The sequence below is a fragment of the Telmatherina bonti genome (assembly GCF_933228915.1).
Source record: "Telmatherina bonti genome assembly, chromosome: 17".
Lineage (NCBI taxonomy): Eukaryota > Metazoa > Chordata > Actinopteri > Atheriniformes > Telmatherinidae > Telmatherina > Telmatherina bonti.
This window is the reverse complement of record NC_136615.1, coordinates 21,416,966-21,437,513: the sequence shown is the minus strand read 5'-3', so window position 1 is coordinate 21,437,513 and position 20,548 is coordinate 21,416,966. Positions and strand designations below refer to the sequence as shown.

Sequence of the window (20,548 nt, the reverse complement as noted above, 5' to 3'; positions counted from 1 at the left end):
ACCTCTGGTCATAAACACGTCTGTGTTGTCACACGTCTGTCCGACAAAAACTAAAAGCTAACAGCTGAAGATAAAAATGACCAACTCTTAAGTCATGTCTTTTTCTGCTGTGCTGTAAAGTTTTAATTCTACCTCAAAAAACTGCAATGTGCTCTACAATGAATGCTCTACAATTGAAATGAATTATGGTGGTTCTGGTAGTTTCTATGAAGACGAGGGAGGCTTTATAGCTCTTTCTCTGATATGTATATTATGCAAGGATCCACTTCTTTCTGGGTCTTCATGGTGTTTCTAAGGTGAATTCGAGGGTTATCCCTCTTCTCTCTTGACAGGCATAAGGAGAAAAGCTGATCATCAACTTCGACTGATGAGTTTCTAAAATGGTTACCTTCGTAAGACTTCTACTAAAACTTCTCAAGTTTACCTTTTCAGCTTCTTTTGGCACACTCTCAAAAATAGAGGTACAAGATAAGGACATTTCTGTACCTAAAGGTACATTTTAAAGAAATGTTCTCTCAAAAGTACAATATTGGTCTTTAAGAGACCAGAAGCACACCTTCAGAGTACGAAAAAGGGTTCAAAGTGACATAAAGTACAAATTTGTACCATTTCGACCATAAGGGTACCGGCAGCATTGAAAAATGTAATGTTAATGGCTGTAATGTTACAAACTAGAGCAGAGTTAAGTGATGACAGTAGTACTACTTAACAGTCATTTACTAGACCAGACAATGAAGGTCAGATGCTGCAAACTAAGTGTATGGCTGGTCAATATTTGGAGTTTTTGAAGATTATTTCTAGATTAAAGATAAGATAATATTGCTAAGTTGCATGGACCAGGCCTAATTCTGTGAAAACATAAAAAAACATAACTTGATAAGGTAAGGTTGAACTTGATAAGGTACAAAAATAGACCAGAACTGAAGGTTACAGAAATGTCTCTCAAAAGAGTACACCCCCAGTGACAAGCATTTGTACCTTTTTAGGTACAAGCTGGTACCTCTATTTTTGAGTGTGCAGAGCTACTCATCAGACATTAAGTTTTCCTAGATAAACAGGGCCACTTTCCTCTGGTATTCAGTGAAAGTAATGCAGTTTTCCTTCAGGAGGAAATAACCATTTATTCCAGGCAAAATTACTCAAATAAAAAAGAAACATATATTTTAATTCAGACACTTTTGCAGAATCTTACGTGTTTCAGATTTATTTTGAGAACAGGATTATCAGTATAGTATTTGCAGTTGTTAAGATATACTTAGTTTGGATATGTAATTTCAGAAAGGAGGAAGAAAAAATGGGGCTTGTGAAGAAGAGGTTCGAATGAGTTGTTTTGCAAATCAGAACATCTGTACACCCCACAATAGATCTCATGTGGTTTTCATGCTTTGTTGTTTGTGCTTTGCCTGGTTTTTTATAGAGACAATAAACTTTGATTTTATTATATGCATGTGATGCCCCTTTTTTACCTTTAAAACAAGGAAATATTAGCAGCTATCTGCTGGTGTGCATTTGGGACTATAAAAACATCATACTTTACACACATCATGAACAGTTTCATGATGTGTGTTTTCCTAAAATGGATCTGAATATTTCATCTTCTGTGTTTTGTTATTATTTGAAATATTGATCTTTTATATTTAAATAATCTGTGATTATTATTATTATTTTTTTTAATCGTTGTTATGAAATGGATTGAGTCTCCTTGCTGGAGTGCTTGTGTTTGCTAAACCGACTTTATCCCCTTTTTCTTTTATTTCCACCAACCACAACTCTTACCCCACCCTCCTCTTTTTCTTTTAGCTACAAGTCTTACCTGCCTAGATGCATGCGAAGCCGCATCCAGGAATATAACCTGTTGACTCGAAAGAGAATCCGTTATCGCTTCAGAAAGTTCATCCGGCAGTTCAGCGACTGCAAGGCCACTGTTTGTAACCTCAAGCTCAAATACCTGATGAGTCTGGAGATGCTGCTGCCCTCTCTCTACTCTGAGCGCTTTCAGGTCGTTGACCTCTCCTCACAAGAGGTTACCATCGTTGTCATGGGCAACAAGGGAATCCAATGGTCTAAAGGGAAGGCTGAGGAAGGAGCAGATGAGGTGAATACCAGGAGAAATTTTATATTACTTAGCAAAAATAGAGAAAAAAAAAAAACAAACTGCTTAGTCGTACTTCTTTTTCTCTTCAGGAGCTCCAGAGTTACTGTGATTTCCCAGAGGTGATTGACATCAGCATCAAACAAGGCAATAAGGAAGGCTCAGCAGAGAGCCGCATAGTTTCCCTCACCCGGCAGGACAACCAGATGCTGGTATAGTACCTGATTCTACTACTGTACTGATATTACTAAATTCAGGCTTTCCTTCATGAATTTTTTAAAACTGCTTGGAAGTGCCCATGCCCAAAAACCACTGGAAAAAAAACAAAACACCATCAAAACTTACCTACACCATTAGTCTCCTCCACTACTTCTGACTATTTAGCAAACAGGCAGCGATTTTTTTTTATTCCTTCACATCAGTAATAAGATGCAGGTAATGTTGGGAACATTTTTTTAATGTTATATTTGCTCATAAATCACTTCTATTCCTCAGAACTTGAGGACAGAAAGTCATAATAAATCAGGAAGAGCAAACAACTCCAGTGTCTTACGTAACCGGACTCTCTCCTTCGGGTTTGTAAATAGTGACTCGTTAAAACTACCCAGTATCGTTCTGGTTTTTGAAATGTTACCGTAACTGATGCAGGTTGAACGGACAGTTTTACTGAGCAGCTGATCGAGGTGGTGAGAAAGTATGAAAATGTAAATAAAGATTTAGTAAATAAAGACACGGACACCAGCATGTGCACAACCCCACCCTGCTATGGAGGAAAGCTTTTACGTTAAATATGAAACAACCAGGTTGTTGAGGAAAAAAAGGAATTGACTGGACCAAAACATACTTTTTTCTTGTTCTTGCGACCTCGAGAACAACATTACAGTTCTTGTTTCTCATGGAGTAAATCACAAGCTTTTTTTCCACTCTGTCACCTCTTTCTGCACTTGAGTGAGCTGCAGTAGAACCAGACAGGAAGTTGAGACCCCAGTGTTCTTTTTTCAGAGTTAAGTTATTTGCAGAGCATTTCCTGAGTACAATCTTACACTCTTATTTTGGTCTGTAAATGTACGCTATTATAGTCTTTATGTTCATATGGATTCATTCATACCATATAATATACATTTGTTACACTTGAAAACAAATCATAATCCTGAATGCATGGTAACTTTTATTTTGCTGTGGTGATGCACCACAATCATTTACGTGCAGCATAATACTATTATTAATGATGATACTGTTCATGATCACAGGAAAATTTTAAATAGCTGTCTTCCTATCTTTATTGTACTTGTTAGAAGCCAGGAAACCAGGTTTAAAAACATTACCGCTCTGCACCAGACTGATCTGCTGATCACTTTAGAGTTGGATTACTGATTAACTAATTTGGGTTACAAGTGCTTTAGTTAGGTTTAGGCTCAGGGTCTGCAGTGTTTACTAATAATAGTCTTTTTTACCACCTGTCCCAACAAATAACATATTTAACTCTTAAACCTAATTCTATTACCGAAATCTTAAAACTTGAATTACATTTTATGCGTCATGACAAAAGAAAGTGCCAAACCTGTGCACCATCAGACTTCATTTACCTACACAATCCTGTCAGCTCATTATTGTCTGCATTGGCCGACCTGTTACAGGTGACAGAGTCTGCTGGCCCTGAATACGTTTGCTGAGTTCGGCTGTTTGTCATTAATTCAATGATACTATCCTTGATAGTCTTTGAAGGGTGACACATTTTGAAGTTTCGGAATTTTTCATGTTAGTTTTTAAGTTCAAGAGTAGATGTTTAGATATTTTAATGGCTAAGCTCCAGCTTCCCAGCAAATGAAGTGTTTTTGCTGTGTCATTGTCTTTCAACATAACATGTTTTGTTATTTGCTAATTTCACACCACAAATTAAGCATACATGTAAAGCCAGCTTTGTTGGAAATTAATGCAGAAACAGATTTTTACAGACTTAGACAAAGTAGAAGATGCAGATGTACTCATTTTGGTACTATGTGGGCCACGGTCCAGCAGGTTTCTATGTATCCTTGCTCCAATACGTCCGAAGCAATAAGTCACTGTAGAGAACCTGATAGGCTGTTTGATCCATTTAATGTGATTCAGGTGTGTTGAAGCAGGAGTGTCTGGAAAACCTGCTGGATTGTGGCCCTTGGAAGACCAAACTGAGTACCCCTAAATTAAAGGATTGAATCTGGTAGAATCTGCAGGTTACAGACCTCTGTTTTAGCTAAATGTATAAAAACTTGGGTTTGGGAAGGACAACAAATGTGGTGATATTTTTACATAACATACTTCAATTTTATTTACCCAATATAAAAAAGTTAAATAACTCACATTATAATAAAAGCTGCGTATAAATGATTTCCCACCAATAACTCTCTCATGGTTTCTTGTTTAAGATGCAGAGATGAGCAGTTTAACTTTACATGCATTTTTTACAGTCACAGCTGGAGTTTAGTTTGCTTTATAGTTTAACCTTTGTCTTGTACAAGGCTTAAGATTTCACATTTACGCAATTCAATTCAACTTTACGTGTATTGTGTCAGTTTAAATCATCATCTCAGGGAATTTTACAGACAAATCAGTTTAAACCAAATTATCACGATGTTTTATTTATATAAACCAGTTCCTAAAAAAATAATAACCTAGCTAAGGAAATGACATCGTACGAAACTGATCTAATTTTAAAATCATTGACAGAATGATTTATTTTTGTCCGTAACTGGACTTCTTGCTGTTCCCTTTTATGTATTTGGACCACAAGGAGCTGGAGTTTCATTCGCTTTCAGAGGCGCTCTCATTTGTATCGCTGGTTGATGGGTATTACAGACTAGTTGCCAATCCCCATCATTACCTGTGTAAAGAAGTAGCCCCGCCAAGACTTCTTGAGTGCATTCAGAGCTACTGCCATGGCCCTGTTTCGTGAGTATCACACTCACACACAAGTAAAACACAGCACACATTGCTTTGCATGTACATCCACAAACTAACAAAAGCACATTCTGTTGATCACAGGATGGATTTTACTATCAGTAAGCTGCGTCGATCGGGTAACTACCAAGGCTTGTACATCCTTCGCTGCAGCCCCAGGGACTATGACAAATTCTTCATGTCTTTTGTGGTTGGGGTAAGAACATTTCCTGTTGGATTGTCTTCAGTGTTGGGAAATGATGCATCGTTAAGGGATTCTTCAGACCATAAAAAGCATGCAAACAAAATGATCTCATTCATTAAAGACTGATGTAAAAATGCTTCTGGAAAAGAGGAAGGGAGACATTTAGAGTTGCATTAAGTTTTGCATCACTGTTTTGAAACTGCGGCTATATACACTGGTGAACAAAATGTATTTGTTCATTGACTTCTCATCATGCAGGCCTTTCATTCTCTTCTTCCTTTGTACTTCACATACTTTTAACCACAAGAGGGAGCAGTAGGATTTGATTTCTGTGGCATCACCAAGACAAACTGCATGTGTCTTACATGTCTTATCTGCACCTACATTGACATTAGTAACAGTAATGATGACAGTGTTGTTTGTGTGTGTGTGTGTGTTTGACTTTCAGTATGAAGCTAAGGTGGAATATAAACACTGTCAGATTCTGAAGACAGAATCAGGAGAGTATATTCTGAGTGGTGCCAAGAGGAGCTTTGGTTCACTCAAGGAACTTATGTATTGCTACCAGAAGGAGGCACTTCGCACCGATGGGTACACATTTCAGCTGAACAGGTGTTGCCCACCCTGTCCGAGAGGTCAGTGTTCAAATTCACACAATGTCACACAAAGCCATAGGGACTCTGTAACATGACTGAGCCAATGAAATTGGAATTATTACTCATGATAGCAGTAATCCACAAGGAAAATATGAATAATCTACAACATCCTTTACTTGTTATATGGATGAACTCCTATTTTAACCTGGATTTGGTGGAAAATGTTGAGTAGAGTTGTTACAAATGTCACACATTAATGTGTGGGAATATTGATATTCAAAACTCAGATTGTGCAAGCTGCAAACCACATAGTGGACTTTTATTTTAAGTGACAGTAATATCAATGAAAAGGATCATGAACATTAGAGATGCTGTCTGTAAGTTATTTTCATATTTATATTGCTACTTCCCAAAGCTTTAAATCTTGTTGCTTTTAGAAGCACCCACTATAAAGATTTTATTTATGCTAATGCAGTCATTTAATTATGTAATAATAAGATATGACTGATGGTCTAAATACTGTCTGTCTTTAATTCTTTTCAGACAAATCCAACCTGTTAGTGTGCAGAAATAATCAAGGAGCAGAAGTCCTTCTGTCTCCCTCGCTCCAGAAACACATCAGCCAGATGGTTTTCCACAAGATACGCAAAGAAGACCTGATCTTTGTAAGACAAAACTTAAATGACATCCTGCTTCAATTTTTCCCATCAAAACACAAGCATGCATTTATCCATTGTTTGCATTTTGTGTCAGTCCATTTGATGACGTGGGAAATGTGTTTTTACTTGTTTATTTTGGATGTTACATTTTGTTTTGGCAAATATTAAATAGTATTTAAAAGAAGAAATTATTAGCTGTAGATTTACAGGGCAGTAACTCTGGATATAAACTGAATATTTCAGTGGTCAGTTCCCTTTTCTTTTAACGCGACAGAGCTTTAAATGCACAGCCAAAGTAAATAATGGAATTCAGACTTCTTTGAAGTCAAAGAAATGTATTAATTTATTTTAAGGTTGTGTATATGGGTGAGCACGCAAAACATTTTAGCAGACAAGGAGAATTCCTGCATAGTGACTGAGCTTTCCACAGATAACTATGAACCTCCTAACAAAGACTGTCTGCTGTTGCCTTGCATCATTTGGAGTCTTGCAGGCTTAGACCAAGTTTGGTAAATGTGCTGTGTATGCCTACAGTTGTGCTCATATTTATTCATACCCTTTCATTGAAGGAGGAAAAAAACAGCTGCCTGTAAAATAGGCTGAAATTGACTAAAGTGATAATAAATATTTTATGAAAATCATTACATTATTTTCTAATTCTGGTTCAATGGAAATATTTTTTTTAAAAATTAAACAAATAAGATAATTTATTACATATTAAATCACTCATAAACTAAAATTTTGTTGAACAATCCTTTAATGTTTCTGCTACAGTCAGGTGTTTCTTTTCCTCTCAGTCAGACTTCTGCACCTTTTGACAGGTATTTTGTCCCACTGTTCAACAGAAAAGTGCACTAATTTGTCCAGGACCAATTTGTTTGTTTGTTTTTTTCTTTTTTCAACTCAATTATATGAAAACACAGTGTCTTATATTACTAAATTATATTTTTGCACATTTTTAGTCTCCAGTTATTTAATAATTAATTTTCTCATTGGTCAGTAGTCTAAAGTCTGAAAAATGCATTCTCCCTTGTTCTCCTAGTTTAATGACAACATTAAAACTGTTTCAGAATGAAAGTCTGGGCCAAGGAACGTTTACCAAGATCTTTTGCGGTGTGAGGAAAGAGCTGGGAGATTATGGAGAGATGCATCAGATCGACGTTGTCATCAAGATTCTGGACAAGGCTCATCGCAATTACTCCGAGGTTTGCATCTTGACTGAATGAATAAGCCAAAGATGATGGATTGAAATAAGAGAAAGACAAGATAAATAGAATATACATGTAATTAGACTAATGGGCTCAAATTACAGCTCTCTTTTTGTCATTTTCTTCCTCACAGTCTTTTTTTGAGGCAGCCAGCATGATGAGCCAGCTCTCCCACAAGCATTTGCTTCTCAACTATGGCGTGTGTGTTTGCAGCGATGAGAGTAAGGGCACAACACACAGTCCCACGAGCAGCAATAGTTTCCAAAAAAAGAAAAATACAGATGGTGGCTACACAGAACATTGGTGATTAATGAAGACAACATCCCGGTAGTCTCCTAAAACAGTCACAGAAAACATAAGCTTTCTGACCTGCTGACCCTGTCCTGCTGTGACCAGATTAAACTCCATGAATCAACCAGTCACCGAAGGCCAGTGCAGTCTTTATCTGTAGTGTACCTGGAATTGCACACATTCATCCCCAGATTTAAGGCAACAATTGGCAAAAAAAAAAAGAATAAAAACAATAATTAAAAAACTACAACTTAAAAACAAACATGTAAAACAGAGAATTTTTAGCATTTCACAGTTCATGTAAGTTTCTCCTCTGTTCAACTTTTCCATAGTTTATGTAAAACTCATGTAATGTTCTCATCAGTCTGCACACGCTGTGATCATAGTTGCAGAGCATGGAAGTACTCAGATTCTTTCCTTAATACTTAGTATAAGCAGCAGATTTACATGTGCTTAGCAATAATCCCAGAGGATTAGAGAATCTTTCACGTCCACTTGGGTTAGATGAGGTGTGCTGGTGGCACAGTCACTTTCTGGCCTCTGTAGATATGGGCTTTAGTCTACATATACCACATACATCAATATCCATATTATATTTCTCATTCTTATATTCATCTCATAAACATTAAACCCCTCGTTGCAATATTCCCTCAATTATTCATTATACTTTAATTTTCTTTTTATAAAATTCATAAAGGGGGCCCATTTTTTCCACGTCTCTTGTTTATTAAGTAAATTAACAGTTAGCTGTTCATAATTGACACCAACTGCACTCTGATGTGGATCAAATACGTGAAATGTGATCTGCTTGGACGCTGGGGGTCTTGGTTCACTTGCAAACAAACTATCAAGTGACCAAAAAAAAAAGTGACGTATTCCAACCATAATGAAGCATCAAGAAGCAGCAGGTGAGAAGAGTAAATCCAGAAAATGTAGGTTCTCCACACCACCATAAAATTAGGAACCCAAGAGTCCTGTATGGCCCTGTTACGACGACTCAACCCAACACTTTAACAACTCCTATGGAAATCTGGACCTGACCCGACCAGTTAATGTTTAACTCGCGACCCGACCCGCACGTTAACATTAAGTAGCCTAATTGTAAACACAACCTTGTGCCGCCCTTCATTTCATTACGTTTCTTTATTCATTCTTATATTTAATGTGATGAATGTTGTCATTTACAATAAAAAAGGAAAAGGCAAAACCACAGTAAATATATTTAAAGGTTTACTTGCAGCAGAACTTGCTCTTAAGATTTTTTTTTAACTTGTGTAATATTCCTCTAAACCACCACACCACCTTCGTTTAGTCTGTTATTTTGCTACTTGGGGGCTTTGTTCATTTGATTGTTAGAATGCTGCAGAAACCAGATATCTTCCTCCATCCCTGCTTTCAGCTGTGTTTTCTGTTCCTGAATCACATAACCTGCAGCGAAGAAATCAGTCCTCACAGTAAGTGGAAGGGTTGGAAATACTCTGCAAGGGTTCACAATAAAGGCGACCCCTGCGCCTGATCAGTAAAACACTTGTCATGTTCATAAAAGAAAAGAAGGAAATAAAGGAGAAAGGGGAAAAAAAACATCCCGCGACCCGCTCGCACTGAATAAATGTCCACTTGCGTCCATACCCGTGATATTTAATCTGTTGTTTATACCTGAAAATCTGTGTTTTTGCAGAAACATCACCCCGTAGCGGGTCGTTTTAATTATGCTACATTGTCCAGGTGGTTTGGTCCACTTGAGTTAAGTGCAGTTAGAAGAAAAAAACAAAGGAAGGTGTTAAATTTTAAGGAAGTCCACAACTCTCCTGCTGTGAGTGTCCCTGTAGATCCTCAGCACTCTAGAAAAGGGTTTCTTTTAGGAATAATTTATACTCTGCTCCAGTTATCTTTCCATCTAGCCTGACTTGTCTCTCAATCGTTCTCACCCTAAATGTCACTACAGACTGCTACAAATATTTTCTTGTGTCTTTTCCCAGACCTTTGTCTGGACACACACTAGTCTTGCTGGTCTATACACACTTCCCATGCCCATTCGACCTTGTTTTTACCCTAACACCCCATCAACCTTGAGATGCACACAAAGAAGTGTGCATTTTCTTTTGTGGTAAATTTATTGTTTAATTGTGCAGATGGAGATGTTAAGCTTTAAATATATTTTAAGATGAATCCTTAAAATATGGGAAACTTTAAAGTGTTTCAAAAGTTTTCTTCCGCAGTGTGTACTGCATTAGTGGCCTTATTCAGTGCACAGAAACTAAAGTAAGATTTGTGTTCATTAACAGCTTGTTCTGTGTTGAAGTGATGGAAAGACAAGGCTTATTGAATTAATGGGTGGAGAACATGTTTCAAACTGCTATTTACCACCGGACTACCTACAGGAAATCTGAGGAACTAAAGACAAGCTGATTTAAGTCTTTCAGGAAAAAGAGTTCCTGTTTAAATTGAAGTAAAAGGGGAAAAAATGACTTATTTGAAGTGACATTTTTCTTTTTTATTCCTGTCTCAGACATGATGGTGCAGGAATATGGTAAATTTGGGTCTCTGGACATCTACCTGAAGAAGAAAAAGACTTGTGTTAACATCACCTGGAAGCTAGAAGTGGCCAAGCAGCTAGCCTGGGCGATGCATTACCTGGTAAGACTTCATCAATTTTCACTCCTGTGAAAACAGAGACAGTATTATAACACAGTATTATAACATGTAATTCAAAAAGGCAAAAATCCACCCCGGTGTAAGAACAAAAAAACTAGTTTAATCTAACAGAGACAGTATTTTGTTAGAACATATTTAGGATTTCCTTGCACCATTTAAGTCTATATGATCTGTTATATTACAACACAGGAAGAAAAAAACCTCATTCATGGAAATGTTTGTGCCAAAAACGTCCTCCTGATCAGAGAGGAGGATCGGAAGACAGGCAGTCTGCCTTTCATCAAGCTCAGTGACCCTGGTATCAGCATCACTGTGCTGCCCAGAGAAGGTGAGAAACCCAGCTCTGTGTGCCGTCCTGAGGGCTTGTACGTCACAGCTGTGTGATGCCATGTGGGAATAAAATTCACCAGCGTTACTTTGGCCTGATTTGATTCTTTGTTAGCTACATCACACACTGTGGTTGCCTTCGCTTTTCTTTCTCTCACTTCTGTCTGCTCCTGTAACTCTGTCCAACAGTTCTGGTGGAGCGCATACCGTGGGTACCCCCCGAGTGCATTGAAAACCCCCGAAATCTGAGTTTAGCCACAGACAAGTGGGGATTTGGGACCACTCTTTGGGAGATTTGCAGTGGGGGAGAAAAACCACTCAGCACCTTGGACTGCTCAAAGGTCACACAAAACCACGAAAACACAGATTAATGTTGAATGTTTGATTGTTTTTAGGAATGAACACTACAGTCTGAGAAAGTGTGGATATTGATTATTCTGAATTGATTCAAGAAAGGGATATTAAATGTTCATTAATAAAAAGCACAAATTTACATCTGAAAGTGTAAACTTGATGCATTATGTTGCAAAAATACGAGAAGTTATTTAACTGGTATTTTGATTTAGTTTTTTTTTTTGTTTGTTTTTTTGTTTTTTTAACAACCAAAATTAAAAACACTCCGGTTGTAAATTTTCCTCTTTAAATGTGTAGAAAAACCTCTTTTATGAGGACAGACACCAGCTGCCGGCTCCCAAGTGGACAGAGCTCGCCAATCTGATAAACAGCTGCATGGATTACGAGCCTTCACACCGACCCTCCTTCAGAGCAGTTATCAGAGATCTCAACAGTCTTTTCACTCCAGGTAGAGTCAGCAGCTGATGCAAATATATTACACACCAGGCCCACACATTTGTCATTGAGGATTTTATCTCATTTTTCTGACAATATGATGTTGCAGACTATGAGCTTCTGGTGGAGAGTGACATGGTGCCCAACAGGACGCGAGGCTTTGGCTTCCCCTGGGCTTTTGAGAGCCAAGAGCCTGCTCATTTTGAGGAGCGGCATCTCATCTTCCTCAAGCAGTTGGGAAAAGTAAGCTTGACACAGGCAAACTTTCTGTCTAAACATTCAAACTCAAAATATACAGATATAATCCATCCAGGCTTATTTCTCTCTTAATCTGATACAGTATCAATGGTGGTAATTTCATTGTGCAGACATTTTCTGTGTAAGACGGGGAAGTAAAATTAGTGAAGAATTCATCAATCTTCCCCATGCCTCCTTGTCTCAGTGTAAATGTCTTTAATGGTTGATGGAAATACAATTTCAGATAAGTTATGATGAGCAGAGAGAAACATATTTCCAAAGCTAAACATCCGTTTCTTCTGACTCAACAGATATTCTCATAATTATGTCTGAAAAACCCATCAGTTCCATTTAAGTTCATGGAAAAGCATCATTATGTACCGATGATCATATTTAATGTGTTTACACCATGTTTGCTCAAAGCCTGTGTGTTTGTTTTTAAAATATTTTTTCTCCCTTCAGGGAAACTTTGGCAGTGTGGAGATGTGCAGGTACGACCCCCTGCAGGACAGCACAGGGGAGGTGGTGGCTGTGAAGAAACTGCAGCACAGCACAGCTGAGCATCTCCAGGACTTTGAGCGGGAAATTGAGATCCTCAAATCTCTTCATCATGAAAACATTGTGAAATACAAGGGAGTTTGCTACAGTGCAGGTATGAGCGTAATTACATGTGTAACGTGAAACTATTACACAACCCTGATCAAGGTTTTGATCATTTTAGGCTGACTCTTTTTTGTGGTACATTCATTCATTTATTCACATCTCCATTAGTTGTTTAAAACAGCTAGTCTTCCTGGAGTCTACCCGGCATGCTGCCATACAATATATTCACATTATTTTACAATGACCACATGAATAATTGTAATAGAGTAAAGACACAAATATGCAAAAACAAAACAAATACAAGTACAAACACAGGACCTAGTTTACATAAAAGGAAACAGCCTGTTCTCTAGTCTCGGTTTACAGGATTACTGTCAATGTTTGGCAGCACGCTGATTCATAGACTGGTAGTTCGGTTGTGGGCTCAAGAGGTTGCATTGCAGCTGTGATGTTTCTGACTGGTTTGTAAACCTGAATGGATGGACAGAACATCCACTGTAGACTCTTTTGGCAGCTTAAGTTATTGGTTGTATTTAAAACCAGATCATGAACCTTTCTGATTCTTTTGAACTGTATTGAGTCTTATGTTTATTTATGATGAAGTGACTATTAAATTGTTTGGATGCTGCACTTAATACTTGGCTAAAGCAACTTTGTTGCAGTTGTAAAAGTCCTGCAAGCTTGACTTCTCTGTGAGGTTTCTCCCATTCTGGTTGAAAGCTCCGTTTAGGCTTAACCAGAATGGATGGAGGGAGTCAGAGCATCATTACTAAGTCTCTGTAGTGACTCAAGTCTGGGATCTGGCTGGGTCACTTTAACAATTTCACAGAGTTTTCCTCAGTGTTTTCATGGTGGTTTCTTTAAAGTTCTTGTGTTGTTGAAATGTATTTGGAAATGCAGTCAAATGTTTGTTTTTCCATTAGCTCAGAGGATCTTCTTGTGTTTAAACTAATTCTAAGCAAGTTTTCACTCGTCCATTTAAATCAAATCCAATATATTCATAAAGATAATTTAAAACAAGCAGTTTACCAAAGAAATGTACACAATTTTAATGTACAATAATGAGAAATTGTGACCACTTGACTGCTGGTTTTCCTAATCTCTGTTCATCCAGTTTGGCAACAAAATGTTGTAAAGTCTATTTGTGGTTTCAAGCATCCTCCATTTTAGAATAACGGATGCTTCATTGCTCCAGAAATGTTCTGTTGCCTTTTACCAGATCTGTGTCATGACATAGCCACGCTTCACAGATATTACCGATGTGCTTTTCTCTCTAATGCACACCTTCAGCTCTGGGACCTGATAGGCAGATGCACACTTTCCTAAAAATGTCAAATGAATTTATTCAGATAGGCCCAAGTTGATTTTCAGTCAGTTTGGGAAAGAATCCAAATAAAAACCAAAACTTGCACCAGATTCACCAGAGTTCTGACAACAAAAGGTCTGAAAAAGAAAAAAGGGGAGATTTAAAGGAAAAGCTTCGCTTGTCTGCTGTAAACCTTGTAGCTCACAGTATAAGTGAGTTGGTTTGTGATGTGAGTGGATAAAACACAAGCTAAAGTAGAGTATTCCCATCTTCTCTGGTATCTAAAACCCATTTCAAATGTATAAATATTAGAGGAAAACAAGAGAAAGTCAACTTATGCACTGATCTAGTCATAAACATTCAAGGTCATGACAAGAAGGTTTTATTTTAGGGGCCCTAAATAGTTTAAACCACTGCTATAGATTAAATTAATAAATAAGAAAAACTTTTTTTTATATTGGATTTGTAATTGTAAATAAAGTTTATTTATTGAATAAAAACACATTTTAATTTTGCTAGGATATACGCTATTTCTCAATTCCCAATTCACTATTAGGATATTTATAAATGTTTACATTTCATTTAATCACTGACTTGGATTTTATACTTTGACTTTGATTTGTTGTAATTGTATTTCTTTAGTTGAATTTTGGCATTTGCCATAGTTGATGCAGTGACTGACCACTATAAATTTTATAGCTAGCTGATTCAGATATATTTTTCATTGCAGCGTCTTAATAATACTTTTTAAATATGAAATATCAAATGAAGTGTTAAAACACTAAATGTTTTTATAGATGGCTAAATAATCATGTATGTAATTTTAAAAACATTTATTTTAAATAGACTATTTTCAAAACAGCAATAAATATTAATACAATTAAGAGCAGTAAAATATTTTGCATGATGTATCCAAACCCTGAACTTGTTTATCCTGCAGCTTGTTTGCAGTCCGCAGGGCTTTTTACACGTGTGCCACCTTGGTTAGATAAACCAAATACTGTATTTTTCTTTTCACAAACGCCACTTCAAGCAAAGCATCAGCATTTGACTTCTTTCTGTCTGCAGGACGAAGAAACCTCCGACTGATCATGGAGTATCTCCCCTTCGGCAGCTTGAGAGACTATCTCGTCAAACATAAGGACCTCTTTGACTCCAAGAAACTGCTGCACTATGCTTCACAGATTTGCAAGGTAACACTGTGGCGCTTGATGAACACAGACTTCTACATCTGTACTGTTCATGCAGGTGAAGCAGTTGCAAACGTCTTGAAATGCCCTTGTACTGAACTTCTTTCAGGGCATGGACTACCTTGGTACTAAGCGTTACATTCACAGAGACCTGGCCACGAGAAACATCCTGGTGGAGAGTGAGATGAGGGTGAAGATCGGGGACTTTGGTCTGACCAAGATGCTGCCTCAGGACAAAGACTATTACACCGTCCGTGAACCTGGAGAAAGTCCCATCTTTTGGTGAGGACCATGCTGCTCGTTTCTATTTATTTTATTTTTTTAAATTTTCTTCTTTTAATAAAAAGAAGGAACACTTCTTTCTCTTTTTGGTGACTTTCGGGTGATTTCAGTTATATTTAATTTTGTTTGGCATCTTTAAAAACATGCACATTACTGTGCAAACATCTTATTGCTTTACAGTTGCTTACAGTTAGCTGTTGTTTTGTTATTATTATTGTATTTCATACATTTTCAGTCCAGTGCTCTTGACTGATCATCATCGCAGTAATGTTTTTTATTTATTAGATCACTCTTAAAGATCTTGAATATATTTTTAAAATTCTTTTGTTCTTGTGCAAGGTAGCTGTGTTTTGCGAGAAACCAATCAAAAAAAGCCACACACACTTAAAGGTAGAGTGTGTAAGATTTTCAATATTTTCAAAATAAATTAACTAATAAAATAACTACAATCATAATTAGATGTAGGTTCCAGTCTGTCCATATTTGATGCGTTATTAAATTACAAGTTTAATTAATGATAAATGACAAAAAGCACTTTTCTTTTACTGGTAGGCAAACATTTAAGAAGGGTCTTTGTCATTAATTAAACTTGTAATTTAATAACACATCAAATATGGACAGACTGGAACCTACATGTTTAAAAAAACTTTCTAATTATGATTGTAGTTATTTTTTAGTTAATTTATTTTGAAAATATTGAAAATCTTACATACTCCACCTTTAAAGTCTGTCTCCTTGGTGGGGACATAGAAAGAAGTGAGGAGGTAGTGCTTAAGTACTGCATATATTCATGTGTTCTGTGGCATTTTCCAGGTATGCACCGGAGTCTCTGGCAGAGAGTAAGTTCTCAGTGGCGTCAGATGTTTGGAGTTTTGGCGTCGTCCTTTATGAACTCTTCACATACAGCGACAAGAACTGCAGCCCGCCAGCGGTACAGCACCTCTCACTGTTTTTTTTTTTTTGTTAAACTATTCTTTTTAATTTACACATTTAGATCCACTTATGTAACCATGTTTTTCCATTTGACTGTTTTGTCATTCATTGATGTACCTGAACTGAGTAATTGTTGTGTAATGACTTTGTAGTTGAAAGAATCTGATATAGATCTGTTGCAGACGGACGTATTCAAACAAAATGTGGACTTTTTTTACACAATTAATGTTTATGAAACTGCATTTTCTAAGGCCAAATATCTGTCTTGCAGGTGTTCATGGACAAGATGGGAAATGAGAAGCAGGGCCAGATGATTGTTTATCATCTAATTGACCTGCTGAAACAAGGCTATAGGCTGCCTGCTCCTGACAGCTGTCCAGAGGAGGTCAGTAAATATTTAACCACAAAAGCTGCAACTGTAATCCCCCTGCCCTCCCCTGTTGATGTGGCTGAAATCTGTGTGACTTGTCTCTTTTGCAGTAATTTTCATGTTTTTGCTTCCGCAGATTCACAAGATAATGTCAGAGTGCTGGAGCAGTGACCAAAGATTGCGGCCGACTTTCAAGACCTTGATCCAGCGTGTGGAGACTGTACGAGACAGCAAGGATGCATGAGAGCCACGGATTCCTGAACTTTTGACTTGATGGTGTTGGGACTTGGCCGAGCCTGTCGTCACAGACAGTGGTTTACCTGGCTTTACTTCCACAGTTTGCATTTGAAGTGATGGAGATGTTCAGTTTCCATCAGGGTTTTCTCTCAGTGATCGTCATGGACGTACAAATGATGTGATCATTGAGTACACTACAGCCAACAAACATATGAATGTCTCCAATGATTTGAGATTTTTTTTTTATTCCTTTTTTGTTTTCTTTTGTGCCAGCAGCTATCGTGTACTTTTATCCGCATGTTCTTGTTTGGCCAATGAAACCAAACGTTCTGCACGTCCGTAACGAGACGGTGAAGATCTCTCCTGGTGGTTTGGAGTCAGATTTCTGCTGTTGTAAAAGACTTATTTGCACACTGAGGATGATATTGTGAGCAGGTGAAGCAATGAGTGGTTCTGATTTTCTACTATTCCTCTGAATAGTTTCCTCTTTTACATGTTTACATCATTTTATGAGGGCTCAAAGCATTCTGCACCAGGCTGGAACTCCGGCATGCAGAGTTTTTTTTTTTTTGCAGCAACAAGAGAAAGAGAGACAACTTTATAAACTTGATGTGTGTGTTTGCTATTGTGGACCCTCGTCACATTCAGTTAGGCTACCAATGGTGTGAAAGGATCTCCGCTCTCACAGAAGTTAATCAGGGCTTGGAAAAAGTGTGGAGGAGAGATCCAGCTGCAGTTTGAAGCTATGCTTGGCCACAAATGCGATACAGCAGAGACGTTGGTGGGATGAAGGGTAAGTTTGTGAAGCTGTTATTTACATCACATATGAGTATGTTCGTCTGCCTGTGCACATGCACGTGTACAGGCAGAAATGTTCAGAGACGTCAGCCTGATGTTGATGAGGTTTGCTTCTAACACGATATACAAAATGATATACAAAGAGGCTGATTTGATTGCTTTTTTTAGGGGGGGGGGTCCTGACCTCATCAGACCAGCTTTTTCTGCTGAAAAAATATCTGCAAGATTTAAGAATTCTGGATTTTTCAGGTCCTGCTGAGAAACTGCAACTGTATTATTCTACTGATGATGAGACTGATGATTAATTGACACAGTTTTTGATTAATGATACCTTAATTCTACTTATTAAAACGTGTATAATGCCCATTTATTTAATAAAAACAAGAAATATATCAGAAAAACGTCCGTAACTGCTCATTAGTCTGTTAAAGAGCTGAGTGTAGCAGCCTGCTGAGTGTGTTTTTTTTTTGTTTTTTTTTTAATTTAGTTACTGTAACGTCTTTGCAAATTATGTTTTTGCAATGAACAGATTTTTTTTATTTCAGGATGACTTTGAATGTTACAAATGTTTGGAGTGAAAGTGAAAACAAACAAAAAGGTGCCTTTATCTTGCTGCAAGCAAGATTTTTTTTTATATAAAAGCTTACTTGATTTATGTTGGTGTCAACAAAATATGTTGAGGATTTCAATATTGTATATATGCGTTGCATTATTGACCACAAAACTATCCGCGCTCCCATTACTTTCTTAGTGTTTGGGTATTTATTATTGAAGCGCTGCAGATAGTAATAATAATTACCGATACTTGTTACTGATTAGTGAGACAAAACTTAGTAATTGATCAGTAACAGTATCGAATGTTCAGACATAACCTTGAAATTGTTGTCTGTACACATATAACAGGATGTCCTTTGTCACTGGTAGTGTGACATAGTCAAGACAAAGTTTACCCATCTACCCTGACTTCAGTATGAAGGCAGGTTATAATTCATCCATAAGAATGTGTTTTCAGTGCCTTTTGCTTGTTGCCGTTCGTCTTTAAGGACAATGACACAATATTACCGAGCCAAAATGTGTAAACTGTCGGAGAGGTGAAGCATGAAAAGAAAAAAGAAAGGAAGACTTGCTTGAAAATTGTGAAATGTTATTCTTTTTTTCTGTTGTGATAAATGTGTTATGTAGCCTAAGATGTTATTATATGTAACCTTTTATTTCATGTCCAATGAGCAATATGTGGATAAATAGATGTAAATATTATGAGATGGCTGAAAAATGTAAAATTCGATGAATCTTCCTTTTAAACAATAAAAATAAAAACTTGCTTTTGGCATTTTACAGTTAAACCATAACCACACCGTGTAATCAATTGAACATTTAGACCATAGAAATATATCATGATGTGTTATTTAAAGGTCAGATGTTTGCTTTAAGTGTGAAATATAATCCATGTCTTGGCAGTAGCGCACACCTTGAGGGTGTTGACAGAAAATGATGGAGCGACTGTAATGTCAGCCATGAGTTCACAGCAGCCTGAATTACATTAAAGTTTCATAATGTTGTGTTGCCTTGTCTCACTGTTCTTATTAGTGCAGGTCAAAGTGCAGATGCTGTTCATTTCTGGAGACAATATGACACCACTCAATATTTCATATTAACGCATTATTGAAAATTTATTCCAGTATGCAGGGACAGTGACTTACAATACATACAGAACAATATATTTTGTTAAAACTAATAAGTGATATAAATGAAGACAAGGGCATGACAGAAAGGGATGAAGCTGAACTGATGCGATGAGTGCATTAAGACCAGCGGTGACAGCGTTTTGGAGCATATTTAAAGCAGATGTAGTCTAACCCTCCTTTAAGATCTACATCTACCGGTGAATTTACACTTCCCATTACAACTCTGTCATCACCCCTTCTCCCTCCACCACCCTGCTTCAACACAAGCGTCCAATATCATTCTTGGTGCAGCCCTGGTTACAGCACATCCCCGCCACTCCCAGAGAAAAGTTCCTCTTCTTCTTGCTTGGTATGGGCCAGTCGACCGCACCTTGGTTCCCCTCCTGCGTGCCTAAATCTGTGTTGTCCCCAGTCAGAGTTTGGACGTTCAGAGACGGCTGCTTGCTGTCACTTGTGCTTCTGTAAAGGCTCAAGAGGTCTGCCAGGGTGTACGAGGAGGCAACAGAGAGAGGGGAGTTGTCTATAAGCGCTGTGCCTTGTTTCCAGGTCTGCTGGTTGTCTTCTGCTGTAACATCACTGCGGGAATTCCACTGGAAGGCGTCTGGAAGACAGAGAGTCCGTCAATTATTGTTCAGTGTCTTTGCTGACCTCATAAGAACACGATTATTGTGGATTCAGAGTGGGTGTAAGAGATGCCTCTTTTGAAGGAAATAATTCACTAACTGTGTTGCTTAACAGTTTCTAATGATGTCTGTCTTGTTTAATTTAAATGAACATTTTCACAGAAAATACATTTTCTTTTTATTCCTTTTCCTTTTTTCCACTATTTCAAACTCATTCTGGTGTTTTTGTCCAAATACCGTGCACACATCAAACACTTAGTAGGAGAGCGGCAGTGTAAACTCACCTGAGTCTCCATCTATGGATCGTTTCCACCGAGAGCCTCCACAGGTGAAAATGACAGCTCTAATAAACTCTCTCCCGCACAGTTTCACTCCATAGTCCCTGGGCACGATGAGTTTGCTCATCAAATCAGCCCTCACACAGCTGCATATGCCTCCGATGCACACCACGGTCATGGCAAGACTCACTCTCCACAGCATTTTTTTGTTTTTTCCTCTCTCAGGCTGCAGCTAACTAAAGAAGGAGGCTGATTCGCGTTGCGCAGG

General features: G+C 37.7%; 2 protein-coding genes across 2 annotated transcripts in view; one reads left to right on the top strand and one right to left on the bottom strand.

Moving 5' to 3' along the window:
* Positions 1–17,167, top strand: part of jak2a (Janus kinase 2a) — a gene marked incomplete at its 5' end in the record, with an annotated part of 23,622 nt that extends 6,455 nt beyond the window's left edge. Inside the window, 19 exons of the mRNA XM_079257101.1 lie at positions 1,801–2,095; positions 2,185–2,304; positions 4,863–5,020; positions 5,114–5,225; positions 5,662–5,848; positions 6,353–6,474; positions 7,539–7,673; positions 7,810–7,897; positions 10,477–10,604; positions 10,812–10,950; positions 11,139–11,290; positions 11,601–11,751; positions 11,848–11,981; positions 12,438–12,627; positions 14,953–15,077; positions 15,184–15,356; positions 16,170–16,287; positions 16,561–16,674; positions 16,796–17,167. Coding sequence (XP_079113227.1) covers positions 1,801–2,095; positions 2,185–2,304; positions 4,863–5,020; positions 5,114–5,225; positions 5,662–5,848; positions 6,353–6,474; positions 7,539–7,673; positions 7,810–7,897; positions 10,477–10,604; positions 10,812–10,950; positions 11,139–11,290; positions 11,601–11,751; positions 11,848–11,981; positions 12,438–12,627; positions 14,953–15,077; positions 15,184–15,356; positions 16,170–16,287; positions 16,561–16,674; positions 16,796–16,903 — 2,749 coding nt within the window. The 3' untranslated portion in view covers positions 16,904–17,167. The remainder of the gene's footprint in view (positions 1–1,800; positions 2,096–2,184; positions 2,305–4,862; positions 5,021–5,113; positions 5,226–5,661; positions 5,849–6,352; positions 6,475–7,538; positions 7,674–7,809; positions 7,898–10,476; positions 10,605–10,811; positions 10,951–11,138; positions 11,291–11,600; positions 11,752–11,847; positions 11,982–12,437; positions 12,628–14,952; positions 15,078–15,183; positions 15,357–16,169; positions 16,288–16,560; positions 16,675–16,795) is intronic.
* Positions 17,168–19,636: 2,469 nt separating this feature from the next.
* On the bottom strand, positions 19,637–20,482 carry rln1 (relaxin 1; the record flags this gene model as incomplete). The annotated part of the gene is made up of 2 exons (XM_079256352.1): positions 19,637–19,980; positions 20,287–20,482. The coding sequence occupies 2 exons, from the start codon at positions 20,480–20,482 to the stop codon at positions 19,637–19,639; spliced, it is 540 nt and encodes a 179-aa protein (XP_079112478.1).
* Positions 20,483–20,548: the final 66 nt, after the last annotated feature.